Here is a 16,537-nt window from a genome sequence, read left to right as displayed (position 1 = left end):
CCTTTTTCTTCCCTGGTCAGCCACTGGTTTGAAGTTTCCAACAGATTCATGGGCTCAAGCTTTGCTTTTATTTGCACCCATTTATTTATTTCCATTTTGCATAAGTGGACAAAGCCTCACTCGGTTTGGAAAGAAGCCAGTGCCTCAAACATTGCTCTGGATCTTTTCTGTGCAAGAGCCCACATAAAGGGATATGTGGAGTATAAGTGTAAGGATAGCTGAAACTGCTGACCCAGGAAGCCTCTAGAGAAAAAAATGCTTTTGAATCAAGTTAGGAGTACCTTTGCAATAGGAGTTGTCCTGTGTCCTTATACAGCTTCTGTCCTTACAGGCGGAAGGGTGTGTTCGGGCCTCCGATTGGGCGGTACTTCATATTTTTCATTGATGACTTGAACATGCCCATGCTGGAGAAATATGGTGCCCAGCCACCCATCGAGCTGCTGCGGCAGTGGATGGACCACCAGGGCTGGTACGACAGGAAACAGATCGGTATGACCCAGGTCCTTTGCCCAGTACTCTTGGCAAAAGTTGGCCTGTTGACAGATATGCATACCTGCCGTGGAGATTTGTGGTGAGGGTTTTTAGCTACAACTTAGCATTCATTCCTGATTTTGCACTCTTCAAGGTACTTTTAAGAAGCTGGTAGATATTAATTTTGTCTGTGCCATGGGACCTCCTGGAGGGGGAAGGAATGCTGTCACTCCACGCCTCACCCGCCATTTCAACTACCTCTCCTTCACGGAGATGGAGGAAAGCAGCAAGAAGACTATCTTCTCCACCATTCTTGGCAGCTGGATGGGTAAGTTCTACAGACAACTGCCACCTTCTCCTCATGTTGCAGGTCAACCCGATGATAATGGAGGTTGGAAGGGGAGGAATTAATATTGATGATCTGATCAAAGTGTTGGAAGCTGGAACTTGCATTAGTTTCTTGAAGATGCTTTTGTTTTAATCTTAGCAAACAGAGAGCTCATACACTGTTTAGTCTCAGGGCCAAACTCTGCTGGTGCAAATCAGCAAACTTCAACTTGGCTCTCACAGTTTCATAAGGTATCCCATAGCCGAGGCCTTTCAAAGAGGATTTTGTTTGTGATGGATGATGCAGATATCCTTCACCTCAGCAAGTAAAGTGGTAACTCGGGTTTTTTGTCTTTTTCTAGCTGGACTCCTAGGAGAAAGAAGTTACAGAGATCCAGTGCGTAAGTAAGAGCAGAAAGATGAGGGAGAGAGACTGTGAACAGAACAAGCTGATGGGCACAGCATGGCATAGCTTACCTGTGCTTTCAGCAGACAGACACTTGCCCAGACAACAGCCTTCTGTGGAAGCAGAGCCTTCTGTTACTCTCCATCTGCTGCAGCCTGTGGACAGCTGAGCAGGGAGGATCTAAGCATGGTGCTACAGCCACCCAGAAAAAAGGGTTCATTTGGAGTGAAATAAGTCCTCTTATATTTGACAGGGTGGGAATTTAGGATCATCTTTGCAAATGTGCCCTCATCTGCAAATCTGCCAGTAGAGAAGGAGTGAGAATAGTGGGCTATGAGAGAAGCAAAGCAGAGCTTTCTGAGTGTTTGCAATATTCACAAGCATCAGTACATGACTATGAGCTCAGGGGCACACTGAAGCATCTAGCTGTGATTTAAAAAGAAATTAAAGAATTTTGGAAATAATGAAAAAAAGTGCAAAATGCTAAGGTGTCACAGGGCTCCACTTCCCCAGCAGTGTTTGTAATGAATTTGATTGGGAGTTTAAAAAAAAAAAACAAAACTACAAAAAACCAAACCAACAAACAAAAAAAAAACCCAACCAAAGTATTTTATGCTCTAAAACTGGCAGCTGTGTTTAAATCTTGCCAGACTATTGCATAAGAAATTATTCCTCAGTGGCTTTGCATTTGCTGAGCTCAATGAATCGCAAGGCAGTTTAGCTAAGAGGGCACTCACACCTTCTAGCTTGAAGTAGCTGAGACTCCACTGAGGGAGTACAAGAAGGGAGAAGGAAAACCTGTCTGCGAGTATTTCGGGTAGGCACCAATTACCTGTCCGGCAGTGTCTCCTCTCTCCCTGGGGTGCATGGAGTCTTAACACCGCAGAATTGTTGTGATGCATTCTTCCCTTTGGTTGGGAAACTCATCGGCAAACTGTCCACTGCAGTAAGAAGGTGTTTGGTCAGGTCCCCACACAGACCCTGCATAAGAAATCAGAAGACAAGTCTGTTCCTGGCCAAGTCCTAGCAATGCCTCTGCCACTCAGTGCCACCTGTCTGCACTGCTAGGACCTTCGCATCCTCTCCACCTTCCTCTGTCTCGGCAGCAGGAGCACTTGCAGTCAAAGACTTGAACGAGCCCTTGGTTGATGCCACTGTCTGCATGTATTTGACCATCACATCCCAGCTGCTGCCCACACCAGCAAAGTCGCATTACACCTTCAACCTGAGAGACCTCTCCAAGGTGTTCCAGGGCATGCTCATGGCTGAGCCCAGCAAGATCGAGGTGAGTCCTCCCATCAGCACAGCTGGGCACCCAGGGGAAGACCAAAAGTGTTCCAGTTCAAGCCTCATTGACAGGCCTGCAAACAGGCCTCAATTTCTTGTTGAAGCTGCATTTTGGTACTGTTCAATGAATGCGGTGACCTTCCCTTTGGTTAAATTGCCTAGTACCAGTAGTAAACAGACCCCCCCGCCAACCCAGCCCTTCCTTGACGTGGAAGCAAGTGAGTGGCTACAGGGAGTCAGTATGACACAGCCCAGCCATTCAGGGCTGGATGGAGCCATAGGGGACCAGACAGGGCACCACACAGGGGCAGAAGTGTTGTCCTGTTACCAGCTTGTAGCAATGGAGGCTTCTGCCCCTTCGGCTCTCCTGAGAACCTTGCTCTGGCTCCAGCCTAGTCAACAGAGATTAACTTATCCCAGGAAGTACTTGGGGCCCTGGTTCTGTGCTACACCCGAATAAAAGGATCTTTCCAAAAAACATAAGAACTTCTGAAAACAGTAAAAATTAAATCATACTGGGGGAAAGATAAGGACAAACAACGTAAGTTTTACATCTCTCAAAGAAAGCCTGACATATGGACAACTAAAGGGGGAATTAGCTGAAGCTGTAATGAGCTCTCTGCAAAGCAGCTGTTTTGACAAGAGTTGTTTTTGAGAGGAGAAGGGAATGCAGCTTTCTCCACCCAGTTCTTTTTCCACTCCAGCTGCCTTCTAGCAGGAGTGGAGCTGGCCACATGCCGGGCAGGAACCAGCTTTCCTGACCATGAGGCTCTTAAAATTTCTCTGCGTCTCTCACGGGGGTGTTTTGCTGGGATTTCCTACCAGAACAAACTGCACCTGCTGAGACTGTGGTACCATGAGAGCTGCCGGGTCTTCTGTGATCGCCTGGTCACCAAGGAGGACCAGACCTGGTTTGACAACCTGATGAGGAGTATGATGGAGGAATTAGGCACCACTTTTGAGGAGGTCGTCCCCTCCCAGCCAGTTCTGTATGGGGACTTCATGGAGCCATATGCCAATGTTAAACTGTACAAAGAAATCGACAGCCAGGAAAAGGTAAGGGCCCTGGGAATCATGATGATGTGTACTACGTTCACATCTTCCAAGTCTTCTGCAAACAGAAGAAAAGAGTTAGTAGTAACCGTGGGGCTGCTTGAATTGAAGGTGTCTGGAATCACAAACCCTCCTAGGGCTCTCCTGTGAAATCCTACCTCAGATATGGTTAGTGGCTGCATTTGGTGCAATGGGAAGTTGAGGTGGAACAAGCTTTCTCTGCATTGCCATCCTGGGGGCAGCCTGCTATGCCAAATCTCCCAAATGAGCTGCGCTTGGGACTGAAAAGTGAAATTTGCTGGAAAGAAATGGCACATTACCCCCAAACAATACTACTTTTGCCATTAAAGACTTGACAATTGACCTTTACAAGTAATTAATGTTACTGCCAGATTCCCTGTTGGAGAAGATACTGCGGGTACTTTGGTAGTGATAATTAAGCAAAGGCAATGAGCAGCACGTTTTGCACTCATTATCAGAAACAGATTATTATCCTGTCCTCTCTCCTCTTGTGATAGCTGTGTGACAAGAACTGGTAATTAACTGAGCTTTCCAATCTCTTTCACAAAGTTAGGTAGACCTGTCCCCAACTGAGGTGAGCACAGCTGAGACAGCCAGACTTACCAAGCTGCTGTACAGTCTGCTGATGCGCACAGGACTTTGGCACCTAGGCAGGGATCTCAGCACTGTATGAATTCCAGCTGATGTTGCTTGCCCGGGTTCACAGTGAAATTGCTAAGAGGGTAGGACTGAATCCCACATGTCTTCATGCTTCATCTCCTGCTCTGGCCTGAGGATGCTATTGAAGAGAGCCCTGGAAAGGGCAGGAGAGACTGCTCCTGCAGCTATTCTGTGCAATGGCTGGAACAGGAGAGGAATGTGCTTCTCTACTCATCTACAGCCAGCAGGGTTTTCTTCCAGCACCTGCCCTTTCCAGCCAGGATCCTGACCACAGGATGCAGCAGCAGGCAGTGGTCAGCTATAGAGCGAGGAAGCTCTCCCAGAGGGAGGCCCTGGAACAGCATGGGTCAGGCAGCCATCAGCTATTTTATTTTGAACTAGGCCTTGCTGTTTCTCCAGGCAAACAGCGCCGTTGGGAACAGCAGACCCTGGTCACTTGCCTGAGTTAGTTTAAGGTCACCATTCAGCAGCTGCTGCCACCACTACTAGCGAAATTCAGCTCAGTCCAATGGTAGTTCTATAGGAACATGGAGCAAAGAGAGCCATCACCACCCCACAAGCAGCTCCTAGGGAGCAACTGAGAGAGGCAGCTGCTGAGCACCAGGTTTTGCCCTCTGAGAGGCCTGGCTGTGCTTACACACAACCACCCACCCACAATTGCTTTTATCTGGTAGCCACTATTGACTGTTTCTGCCCACAGCTGAAGGTTGTGATTGAGGATTACCTGGAGGAGTACAATCAAATCAACACCCCAGAGCTGAAGCTTGTGCTTTTCATGGATGCGATACAGCACATCTGCCGAATCAGCCGGATCCTACGGCAGGCTCCAGGGAATGCTCTTCTCCTGGGCGTTGGGGGAAGTGGGAGACAGTCTCTCACCAGACTGGCATCTCACATGTAAGTAATGTGCTCCTATGCAGATAATGTGGAGCAGCTCCATTGGGGCTGCCTCCAGAGAATCTCTTTTCCTGCTCTTCCTGCTACTGGTTACACATTTTTCTGGTTGCTGACTCTTCAGGTTTAACACTCAAGAGCTAGGGCTCAGTTAACATGCACACCTACACTAGAAAAATCCTTCCTGGGAGCTGGGCAGCAGGAAGACAAAGACAGGAGTTACTAGTGATCCAATGACACTGGCAGCCTGGCAAGTAGGACTTGTGAGTCTTGGGAGCCAAGGGGCCTCAAGGGGGAAACATGAAGAGCCAGGGAACTAGGCTGGGGAAGCAAATTCTTCCAGCTCTGAATCCTAGAGAAACGCAATCACGGTTCCCAGGTACACCAGCCTCTGAGGGCAGCATCACAAAAAAATCCACGTTGAGTTGCTCCCTCTGCACTCTGAGGCACTGGGCCCAGGAAGCAGTGTGACTCTGTTAGCTCATGGAGTTTTACTTCTCCTGGTTTCTAGCTAGCTCAGGTATCGCTGCTTTAAGTAGAACATGCTCGTGGGTTTTCGGCTGAACATGCACAAGGACAGGCGTGTGCTCAGGACTCATTGCAGGAAAACAACTTGCTTGAGTCCTCTCCCCCTGAGTCCATGACACATACTCGGGATTGACAAATGAGGAGATTTTCATTGGATGTAACTCCGCAGGCTTCTCTTTCCTTTAGGGCAGATTATGAGTGTTTCCAGATTGAACTGTCGAAAAATTATGGCATGACTGAATGGCGAGATGACGTAAGGAAGATCATGATGAAGGCAGGCCTTCAAAGTCTACCCAAGACATTTCTGTTCGTGGACACACAGGTACAGGAATATTAGATGGTGGACTCCATCTCAAAAGGAGTCAGAAACACATCTCTAAGCTCAATAAATCCCCCTAAAGACGATTGAGGAGGTTGATGCAAACCAAGCATAACTTGTATTTCTTAAGTAGCCCATCTTCATCATCTTATAAAAAAGCCCCAGGGATACTAAAGGTGGTGCATTTGTTGCCAGAGGGACTGTAGAGCTGTGTGTGAGTGGGCTGATTCTTCTGTTGCTCAAGGAAGCGTCTTTCAGCTCCATCCAAGTGTTTGATGGGATCAGAGATTTTAGACCCAGCTGTCTGAAGCTAAGCACTACACTGACCACTGATACTAGAAGTCCTAAGCAACATCATTCTCTTTCTTTTCAAAGATAGCAATAGATTTAGGGCCTTATGCCTGCTGGTTCCACAGGGTAATGTTGGCTTGTTACTGTAAACTGTAGCTTGCTAATGACTAGGACAACTTCTGGAATTCACAGTTATGTTGCCTATAGGCTTTTTTACTACCTTCTTTATCATAGGAACCAAGTCCCTTCTGGCAGTGCCCTAAGCAGTGAGATGAGCATCTGTCAAATTTTCCCTACAGTGAGAAGCGTATGTGGGAGAAGGGGGGCATGGGAGGGTGCATTTAGTCAAGTAGATGGATGCGTGTATTTCTGATTTAGCAAAGGTGGAGAGGTGAGTGTAGCTCTGGAGGGAGATCGTCCCACAGATGGTGACACATCCGTACAATTACTCTGTCTCCCACATTGATGAGCTTTATCCTAATAGTGAAGTGTTCTGTGCCAGAGGAACGAAGACCCAGAGCAACCTAGTGTCTGCGGTCTGGTTGCAGAGTCACTGTGAGACAGGGAGGAAGGCCCTGAGTGCAATTTGTCTGTAAGGAGACAGTGAATGCGCAGGAGGCAGCTTGTTCTCAGACACACACCCCCACTCCTGAAATGGCTGAACACGGCTGTTCAATTGGAAATGCTGGACAAGGGTCAGAGTATGCTTTACTGGAGCCGAGCGATCATAGAAATAATTTCTTGTAACAGAGGCTGAAGGCTATATTTATCCAGAAGTGATCTACATGGCATGTGGAGACATGGCTGTCTTATGACTTAGGAAACTGCATTTTTTTTTTCCCCCCCCTATCATCTACTTAGATTAAAAATGAGTCCTTCCTTGAGGATATCAACAACCTGCTCAACTCAGGTGACGTTCCCAACATTTATAGCCCCGATGATCAAGAAGAGATCATGACGGCTATGAAGGCTGTTGTTCGAGATCTAGGGCAGCAGCCCACCAAGGCCAATTTGATGGCTGCATACACAGGACGGGTTCGCAGCAATATCCACATGGTCCTGTGCATGAGGTACAGTTCAGGGGTAGGACTCCATGCTGTCAATGTTAATTATTCCCTCCTTGTCCTTTGCCTTACATCACTTTGTCATGGGACCTTTGTTTCCAAGCCCCTGACTTTGGAGGAGGAATAAGATTTGCATACCACCTTCCCGTAAGACTGGATACTTTTTTTTACACTTCGCTGGTTTCAAGATGAAGTTGAAAAGTTTAAGAATATGATTATATGTGATCCAGATTAAATACAAGCTTCCTCTTCCTTCATGCACCATTGACCTGTTTGTTACAAAAACATCTTGCTTGTATTTGGGGTTCAGTTGCACCATGTTTACTCATGAATCTAGTGCATAGTCCATGAGAAGCTTGCTTCCTTGCAGAAGAGCTGCCAGAAGGTACAGGGCATTCTCAGTGCAAGTACAAGTGGAAGAATCAGGGCCATGATTTTGGTCTGGTGACGCAATCTCTGCACTCACCTGCTTGAAATAGACTTCAGATCACATTTATTTCTTCCCCCTTAAGCGTTCTCCCTAGGGAGGGACCCAGAAAACATCACCCCACTATCATCTTAATACTTCCAGAACATACCCAGGACTTCCAAGAGTGAGCTATGACATGCACCTTAAGACATGCAGCTCACTGCCTGAACTTACATTCCCTATTTCCCTCCCTCCTCCTTCTTCTTTCTTGGGTATATTCCCTTCCTTCTTACTCTGTAAGAGTTCAGGATGGCTCTAGGGAAGTAGGAAGGCTATTTTAACCTTATATCTATAGCTAGTTGTAACATCTCTTTTCTGCCTGTCTTTCCCTCAGCCCTATCGGAGAAGTCTTCCGCGCACGCTTGAGGCAGTTCCCCTCTCTTGTGAACTGCTGTACCATCAACTGGTTTAATGAGTGGCCTACTGAAGCCCTACAGTGCGTTGCCTCCTCCTTCTTGCACGAGATCCCGCATCTTGGTGCCAGTACTGAAGATGTCGATGGGATGGTAGGTACCATACTCAACACACAAAACACGGCTCCTGTATGCTCAATGTGCCATGTCTCTAGATACACATAGACAATGGATGCAGGACACCTGCAGAAAGGTCCTACCCTGTAGCAGAAATGTTTCATGGCAGGGTCATTCAAATACAGAACTAGTTAGCTTTTGTATGCCTTGAAATGGGCATGTCCACTTGTCACCCTCTTTACAGCATTGAAGCCCACAAGCTTATATAAGCTCTGCTGTGACTGTATACTTACGCTCTTTGTAAGCCCCTTGTGCTCTCTGTGGATATCACATAGACTTGCCTCTACCACATGTTCAGTACTGAGTAAGATTGTTTCTTTCCTTTCTCCTTGTAGATTCAAGTATGTGTAGAAATCCATCAGAGCGTGGCAAAGAAGTGCCAAGTGTACCTGGCAGAACTGGCCAGACACAATTATGTCACTCCCAAGAGCTACCTCGAGTTCCTCAGCATCTTCTGTTCCCTGATTGGAAAGAAGAAACAGGAACTGAAGACAGCCAAGAACAGGATGAAAAGTGGCCTGGACAAGGTTCATCCCTCACACCCAGGAGAGCTTTGGGCCCCCCTTACCTGCTCTGAGCAGTGTATTTATAGCTGCAGAGATGCAGCGAGGTGCCCTACACATCTCCTGTGTAACAGGAGAAAACTCATGCTAAAACAAATGAGAACTATGCCTTCTGCCAGGGCCAGTCTTTCTGGAGGTCTGAGTCTGTAACAGCTCTAAAGAATGATGGTCCCCAGTCTTTGGGGACCACAGACCTCTCTGTAGCTCATCATCTCTCAGGATGTTCCTTATTAACCTTTTAATTGAAAACCCTATAACAGCAACATTGTTCTGCTGACTGATTGCCGTGAGCTCATGAAGTAATGCCCATCATGTGCAGGCACCATTAGACACTACTGTTTATAAGCACACCACAGTGCCAGACTGTTGCTTAAGCAGGGACCAGCTTTGTACAGCCTGACACCAGGCAGGGAGCACTCACTGGGGCAGCACAGCCCTTTCCTGGGGCTTTCTGTGGCTCTTGCCTGTGCTCTCACTCTGCTCTGCTCCCACAGCTCCTGCAAACAGCAGAGGATGTAGCGAGGATGCAGGAGGAGTTGGAGTCTGCCCGCCCTCTCCTGGCACAGGCAGCCAAGGACACACTGGAAACCATGGAGCAACTGCAGGTACTGCTGCTGGACAGCCCTGCACTTTCCAAGTCCGACTGCTCAGACCGGACACAGCACTTGGGGAGGCCTTGTGAGGATTGTATGAAATCCTGCTTGATCTGACAGTAAAAAGGCCTCAGATTAGCACAGCAGGTATTTATGCAGAGCAGCACTGCCAGCGAGAATGGCCTTCTGCTGCTCTGGTGTTGGTGGGGGCCGGTCACAACCTACCAGCCAGTTGCTAGCAGAACCGATAGCTCACATACCCATCTGAAACCACAACCCAGGGGTCAGTCAGCCAAGCTACCAGCTCCCTTTCCTCACTCGTTTAGATCCTTGCAAGCACAGACTAGCAACACTACCAACAAAATCCTCAGGTGGCCTGAGCAGCTCTAAGCCCAGACTGTTGTTGCTGAAAGGGATCGTACCCCCACAACCCATCCTCAGGGAGCTGATCCAGCTGCAGCCTGCCCCTGCTAGCCCAAACTTCAGGGATGATCACACAGAGTCACTCATGCCACTGCAGAAGAGGGAACTGTCCTGCGTTCGCTGTCACTACCTTCCTTCCCTCCCTCCTTGTGTTCCTCCCTGCCTGTCTCCCTGCTGTGGGATGGCCAGACTGAGGGGGAACAGAGACACTAACATCATACAGCTCTGCATGCAAAGGGGAAAGACTCTGCAATCTCCCATGTTCCCACATAGCAGATAAGGATTTGTCTGTATTCCACATTCCCTTTACACCTCCTGCTGGTGTTTTAACCCTTGGGGTAGGCAGAAGTGACAGTTTTAGAAACAAAACCCCTAGCATATCTTCTTATTCCTCCATCTCCCTACGCATTTGCATCCCTATGCATCCTCTCCCTGTGCCAATAGGAAAAATGGGTAGACCAGCTAATTCCTGCAGGACTAACACCATTCCAGGCACAGCCAGAGCTGGAGCTTGTGGATGATCTCTACAGGCTGAGAAAAACCTCCTGCCAGTATGATGCAGGAAGGGGATCCCCTCCAGCAGCTAGGCCCCAGCACGTCTCTGCTGGAAGAAAACACATGACCTGCCAGGACAGCTGTGATCCTTACCTAGCAGTGCTAAGCCAAAGGGATGCTCTGGCTCCAGCATGCTTCTGAGGCCATCTCTGGTGTTGCAGGTGGATACAGCTGTGGCTGAAAAGACAAAAAGTGCTGTGCAGGCTGAGGAGATGAAGGCCAAAGTGAAAGCTCAGACAGCCCAAGCCATTGCAGATGATGCTCAGAAGGACTTGGCTGAAGCCCTCCCAGCCCTGGACGCTGCTCTTGCCAGCCTGAGGAACCTCAACAAAAGTGATGTTACAGAGGTAACTGGGTTGAGGGGAAGGGTGGCAGAGCTGGTTCTGGTCCTGGACAGCCTCTCACTTTGCAGCAATTCTCCTTCTTCAGACTTGCAGCATCCCCAGCCTTTTCCAGCATCTCCATCCATCCCCCAAGCTCACATTCTGGGCAGCTGCCCATGCAGCTTCTCAGCTTCATTCCTTCAGAAGCAAAGAGTTTTGGAGGGCAGAGAGGCAGCAGCTGTTGTTGCTGAAAGGGATCGTTCCTGGGTCGTCCTGGGTGTTCCTAGATGTTGTTTCCAACTTGCGCCAGAGAGGGTGTTGAGGAGGGCTCACCCCATGGTGCCTGTCCATGGGGGTAGGCGGCAGGCAGTACCACAATGCAACCCTGAGTATTGACTGCACAGCACAGGGACAGATCTAGCAGCACACTGAACCAGCAGGCTCTTTTGAAAGGGGATCCACCACAGGCAGAGAAGAGGAAGAGGCAATGGCTGGTGCTCAGACTTCAAGGAATACTGGCTTGAAATAGGATAGTCAGAGAAAGGAAGGTGATTCTGAGCCTGGCAAGTGTCACAGCCCATAGCCAAGAGAGCAAGCTCAGTACGTACAAGATTTCTTCACACAGGGTGTAACAGCTGTGGAGGGGAGGGACAGGCTTATTGCTCTGCAATTGTGAATAACAGACCTTTTTATTCCCCACAAAACATACAAAACTTTCCCCAGAAGGTGGGGAAAGACACAGACAGTGTTAGTCTACTTGCCCCCAGCACCCATCCTCTTGTAGAGTTGGCATGAAAAGTCTCCCATCTTTACAAGGTTTCCTATGCCAACTCACAAGATACATCAATTTCTTACACATCATCTAAACCACCCACCAGCTTTGGGAAACTCTTTGTTTAAGGAATAAGCTCCCTGCTTCTCTTAAGGCCAGCTGCTGGGCCATGACCCAAGTAACCTGTCACTGGAGCCAGGACCACCAGAGTTCTCTCCCAGTCCAGGATTAATGACCCAGTTCAACCAAAAGAGGACACTACTCCTATGGCAGGGAGCAAGCATCCCTTTGACCTACTCCTTTGCATAGGGCAGCTCCATCAGTGGTCCCTTGGAGGAAGCTGACACCTGCTTCTCCAGCTCCTCCACCACCTCTCTCAGCCGATCCTCATTGCAGTAAAAATACACATAAAGGTTGCGCTCTGTCTGCAGGATAGGGCTCTCCAGAGATCTGCGCTTGACCTTCAAGTCCCTCAGGAGGTCTGTCAGCATTTGGTAGAGGTTGTCCTGCATGGTGATCAATCGCTGCATCAGCTCAGTGATCTCCTGAGGGGCAGAGCCCAAACGCACATGAGCATGCAGAAAGAGGGGGAGATTTCCTCGCACCTGTGGAACAGCTCAGCCCACCAGAAACAAACTACCCACATGGCGCTGGCCTCCGAACACACCCAGTCCAAGCTGACTGGGCCACCTTGGCTAAGGCACCCCAATCTCTATATTTAACAGTACATGTGAGACACAGTGAGAATCACCTTTGTCCCTCAGCCAGCCATTGCCTCACTGGATAGCTTTTGGGACAAGGCAAGGATCAGGCCAACCTCCTCTCCCTCTGTGGGCTGAGAGGCAGTAAGTTCTCCCCCCAGCACCCAGGGAAGATGGTACAGAGGGCCCTGACTCACAGCCCTGTGCCACCCAGCAAGGCCTAGTAGAGCAGGAGTGCTTGCTTACCAGAGAGGAGAGCTGCAGCTGGTTGGAGCTGTTGTACAGCAATCGGTAGAGCACCTCTGTGGAGGACTCCAGGGCAGGGAGCTGGGACATAGGAGCTGCCAGGTGTGCTTCCAGCACCCTCTGGTCCTGAACCAACTGGGAGCACTGGGCTGCTATAGCCTTATAGCTGCGGAAGAGCTGCTGCTCCTGATCTTGCCCTACCAGCATGTCAAAGAGCCTGGAAGAGGGGACAGCCAGCCAGAGGTGTGAGCAGTGGGCCAGCGCTGAGGAAGAACAGGGCTCAGGGGACATTGTGCGCTGTGGGACTGGGATGCAAGCAGCTGTGGGGCAGCAATGAGGACAGCCACTCCTGGTGAGCAGCCCATGTCCTGGAGGTCTGGAAAGAGCACCATAAAGGACCAGGCCGGCTTAAGAACCAGTCAGGGACTCCTTGCTGGCAGACACCAGCACCAGCTACTCCAGAGCTGTGCAGGGAGGACTGAGAAGCCCCTGTCAGTGCAGGACACCCAACCAGAGAAAGCTCTTGCTCCAAGCAGCTTGTGCTTCCTTCTGGCCCAGGTCTCCTTCTCCATGGCTGAAGACTTGCCTCTACACTCTCCACCTTCACATCCTAGGAAAACCTCTGTTCTCCGTACTTATTCCCTTCTCCAAGTCCATGCTTTGCTGCATCAGCCCTAGCCAGCCAGGAAGAAGCAGGTGCCATCTTCTGGAGTCAGGGTGGCTCTGCACTGGCAGAAGAGCACTGCTAGATTGCATGGTAGCTTGGGTCTGCCACATGCCTCTCCCATTCCCATGCCACCTCCTCCACATCTAGTTTGTTCCTCATGCACACGCACACCTATGTCCTTACCATACAGCAGAGAGGTCTTTGGGGTCTATCCATGTGCTTGGACAACCCTTGTCGGAGGAGCTGGTATCTTAGAAGTAGTCCTGCTGCTCCTGCAGCCTGGTCTGGGCTTCCCACATGGCAGTTTCCATCTCCCCCAGCTGAGCAGCCTTCTGGTCCAGCTCCTTTCTCTCCCGTTTCAGCTGGAGCTCCAGCAGATCCAGGCGGCTGTGCTGGTTCACTAGCCATGCAGCCGCCTCCTCCTGCCTCCTTGCGATGTACTGCAGTACGGGCAGCTTCCAGGCTGAGCTGCCTCTGCAGGATGGGCAGGTGAGAGAGGCGGGCCTCTGCCTTCAGCAGGGGTGGCAGCTGGTGGGTCAGGGTCTGCATGATGTCGCAACACAGGGCATAAAGCTGCTTCTCAAGCATGGCAGCCTGACTGGAGTTCTGCCTTAACTACATGCTGTACAGGGGGAAGACAGGCGGGTGTCAGGGCGGATCACTAGCGCTGCCTGGCTCTGCCACCCGCTCCTGACACGTCAGCTGTGCTCCAGCATTGAACAGGAGGGACTGCCTGCAGCACAGGCAGACCCTGCCACAAAGGATGGTGGAGGAAAGGGAGCACTGGCCCTACCTGGTTTTCCTCAAGAGCTTCCAGAGTCCTCTGGACCCACTCCAGCGCAGCACAGTTGCCTTCCACTTTTGCTGACATGACTATAACCTCCCTCTGGGCACAGATATGTGCTTTCTCCATTTGGCCCAGCTCCTTCCAGTAATTGTCTTGGTCCCCCAGTAACTCATCTCCATCAGTCTCAAGGCTTTTTGGCATCGTTGTTTGCTTGGCGTCCGTTCTCTCTGTGGCTTCCTGGCTGCCATCTCTCTCCTCCTCATCCCCCATGCTCAACACCTCTCTCCCATTGCTCCCCTCGGCTAGCAGCTCTGCCCTCGAGCCTTGGACCAGTATTCCCTGACTTGCTGGTGCCACCCCCCATGGTGTCTTTGCACACTCTTGATAAGGAGCTCCTCTTCTTCCTTCCAGTATTTCCCAGTCTAAGTCCATCTGTGTCCCAGCCTCCAACCTTTCCTTCAGGCTGCTCTCTCCCTGTGCACTTGCTCCTTGAGCATCCAGAGCCTGGACACTCCCTGGTAGGACCTGCTGGATGAACCTCTCAAACACATCGGTGGCCTGTTGTTCTAGCTCCATGTAGGGGCCAAGATCCACCTCGCACAGCAGTGCCGGCGGCCGGCCTTTCCCCACATCCGCATGCCACTCTGCCAGCTGCTTTGCAGCCTTGCTGATCTGGCTCAAGACAGCACTGGTTTGGAAGATCTCCACTTCCAGGTCCATCTGAGCCTTCCTCAAGTCCTGCTTCACCACCTTCTCCTCTTCCTCCAAATACCTCAGCTCCTGCTGCAGATTGGCTGCTCAAACCTGCAGCTTGCTGTGCCGCCAGAGCTGACGGTCACGATAGTCCTTCAGCTCCTGAAGCTCCTGCTGCAGGGCCTCCAGAGAGGGACCCTCATCATCCAGTATCATGCTTGGTAGCTGCGGGACCTGGCAGCACATCTGCAATGCCTGCTCGAGGGCATCCCCTTCCAGGATGGGCTTGCCTTGGGCCAGCAGGGCATCGTAGGCCTCCACCTCGGCTGGGCTCAGCATGTTCTCCTCACCCACTGTGCTGCAGAACCACTTAAGGAACTGCTTTGTCTGAGGGCAGTCAAAGTCCTTCTCACAGAGGGTGTCTGCATGGGGATAGACCAGCCTCAGCATCACCACAAACTCTGCCCCTCTGTTGACTGTGTCCAGTGGGAAGGCCTGAGAGTATCTCTGGCTGAACATGGCAGGGATGGTCAACACTAGAAAGGAAAAAGCAGGAGGCACCCTTAAAGGTGCTGACACCCACAGCCAGCTCAAGGGTGCCACAGCAGCACTTCTAGCTGCCTGCTTGAGGAGAGACTCCACAAGTGCTGCAGACCAGCTCATGAGGTGCAGCATTGTTACGGTGAGGTACAAGACAAACGAGAGCCCACAGAGCAAGGGATAAAGCCTGCCTGTGTTCCATTTCCATACAGCCTCCTCCCCAGGGCCATACAGATATAGCTCCTTTGCTAAGACATCTTCAGTGTGTAAGATATACCTATCAGAGCATCAGGGCAGGCTTTTTCAGCCTGCCTATAGTTTGCTCCATGCCCTTTCTCTGATAACCAGCTTTCCCTTCAAATACCACTCTCCCTCCTGCCTGTGTATTGCATCCTCTAAAAGTCCTGCCTCTGGTCCCAGTCTCCCCTAGGCCAGCTGAGGGATGAGCACCCTATCTCACTGAGAACCAGGCCAACCCACTGTCTCCATTTGGCTTTTGAAGGTACGAGCGATGCAGCGGCCTCCCCTTGGTGTGAAGATGGTGATTGAAGCCGTCTGCATTATGAAAGGAATCAAGCCCAAAAGGGTGGCAGGAGAAAAGCTAGGCTCCAAGGTGGATGACTACTGGGAACCAGGCAGAGGCCTTCTCCAGGACCCAGGGAAGTTCCTGGACAGCCTGTTTAAGTACGATAAGGTAAGTGGTGGCAGGGGGAGGCTGTGACCAGGGATCAGGTATTGCCTCACAGAGATCCTTCTCACAGCAATGAAGCTTAAAGCTCTTTGTGGGCAACACCCTTCAGCAGCACAGAGGATGAGGATGTAGTTGGCCTGGAAGTCCTCAGGTCAGCTGGCTGCATTTCATTGCCTTGAGCAGTGGGATCCAGATGCACAGGTCCTCCCCTTCTGTCCCTCTGCTCTTTCCATGTGTAAGAGCTGGATGGCAGTGGTATGGGAAGGGATTTACCCAATCCCACTGCCATGCCTCCTAGGCCTCAACATCAAGCAATTGGATTCCTCTTGCTCCAGTGCGATGCCTTAACCACCCTGCCAGGTCCTGGGGCAGGCTGCAGCCCCTGGGGGAAGCCCTTTGAGACCCTCCTCAGTCAGATCTCTGGCACCCTCATCACCGATCTGCTTTCTCTCCCACCATTCCTTGCAGGACAATATTGCGGACACTGTGATCAGGGCCATCCAACCCTACATTGACAGTGAGGAGTTTCAGCCAGCTGCCATCGCCAAGGTCTCCAAAGCTTGCACCTCCATCTGCCAGTGGGTGCGTGCCATGCACAAGTACCACTTTGTGGCCAAGGTCGTGGAGCCCAAGCGGGTAAGAGACAATGTGACCCACTTGCTC

General features: G+C 50.6%; 1 protein-coding gene across 1 annotated transcript in view; it reads left to right on the top strand.

The window, feature by feature from the left end:
* Positions 1-16,537, top strand: part of DNAH1 (dynein, axonemal, heavy chain 1) — a gene marked incomplete at its 5' end in the record, with an annotated part of 71,367 nt that overhangs the window by 42,261 nt on the left and 12,569 nt on the right. The window contains 14 exons of the mRNA XM_009578465.1: positions 332-489; positions 626-799; positions 1,161-1,199; positions 2,311-2,489; positions 3,317-3,547; positions 4,926-5,122; positions 5,834-5,969; positions 7,119-7,327; positions 8,125-8,296; positions 8,656-8,847; positions 9,378-9,488; positions 10,616-10,801; positions 15,686-15,877; positions 16,343-16,510. Of these exons, the coding sequence (XP_009576760.1) occupies positions 332-489; positions 626-799; positions 1,161-1,199; positions 2,311-2,489; positions 3,317-3,547; positions 4,926-5,122; positions 5,834-5,969; positions 7,119-7,327; positions 8,125-8,296; positions 8,656-8,847; positions 9,378-9,488; positions 10,616-10,801; positions 15,686-15,877; positions 16,343-16,510 (2,344 nt within the window). The remainder of the gene's footprint in view (positions 1-331; positions 490-625; positions 800-1,160; positions 1,200-2,310; positions 2,490-3,316; positions 3,548-4,925; positions 5,123-5,833; positions 5,970-7,118; positions 7,328-8,124; positions 8,297-8,655; positions 8,848-9,377; positions 9,489-10,615; positions 10,802-15,685; positions 15,878-16,342; positions 16,511-16,537) is intronic.

The sequence above is a fragment of the Fulmarus glacialis genome, unplaced genomic scaffold (genome assembly GCF_000690835.1).
Source record: "Fulmarus glacialis isolate BGI_N327 unplaced genomic scaffold, ASM69083v1 scaffold30865, whole genome shotgun sequence".
NCBI lineage: Eukaryota > Metazoa > Chordata > Aves > Procellariiformes > Procellariidae > Fulmarus > Fulmarus glacialis.
Note: the sequence above shows the minus strand (reverse complement) of the source record. Positions and strands in the feature narration are given on the sequence as shown.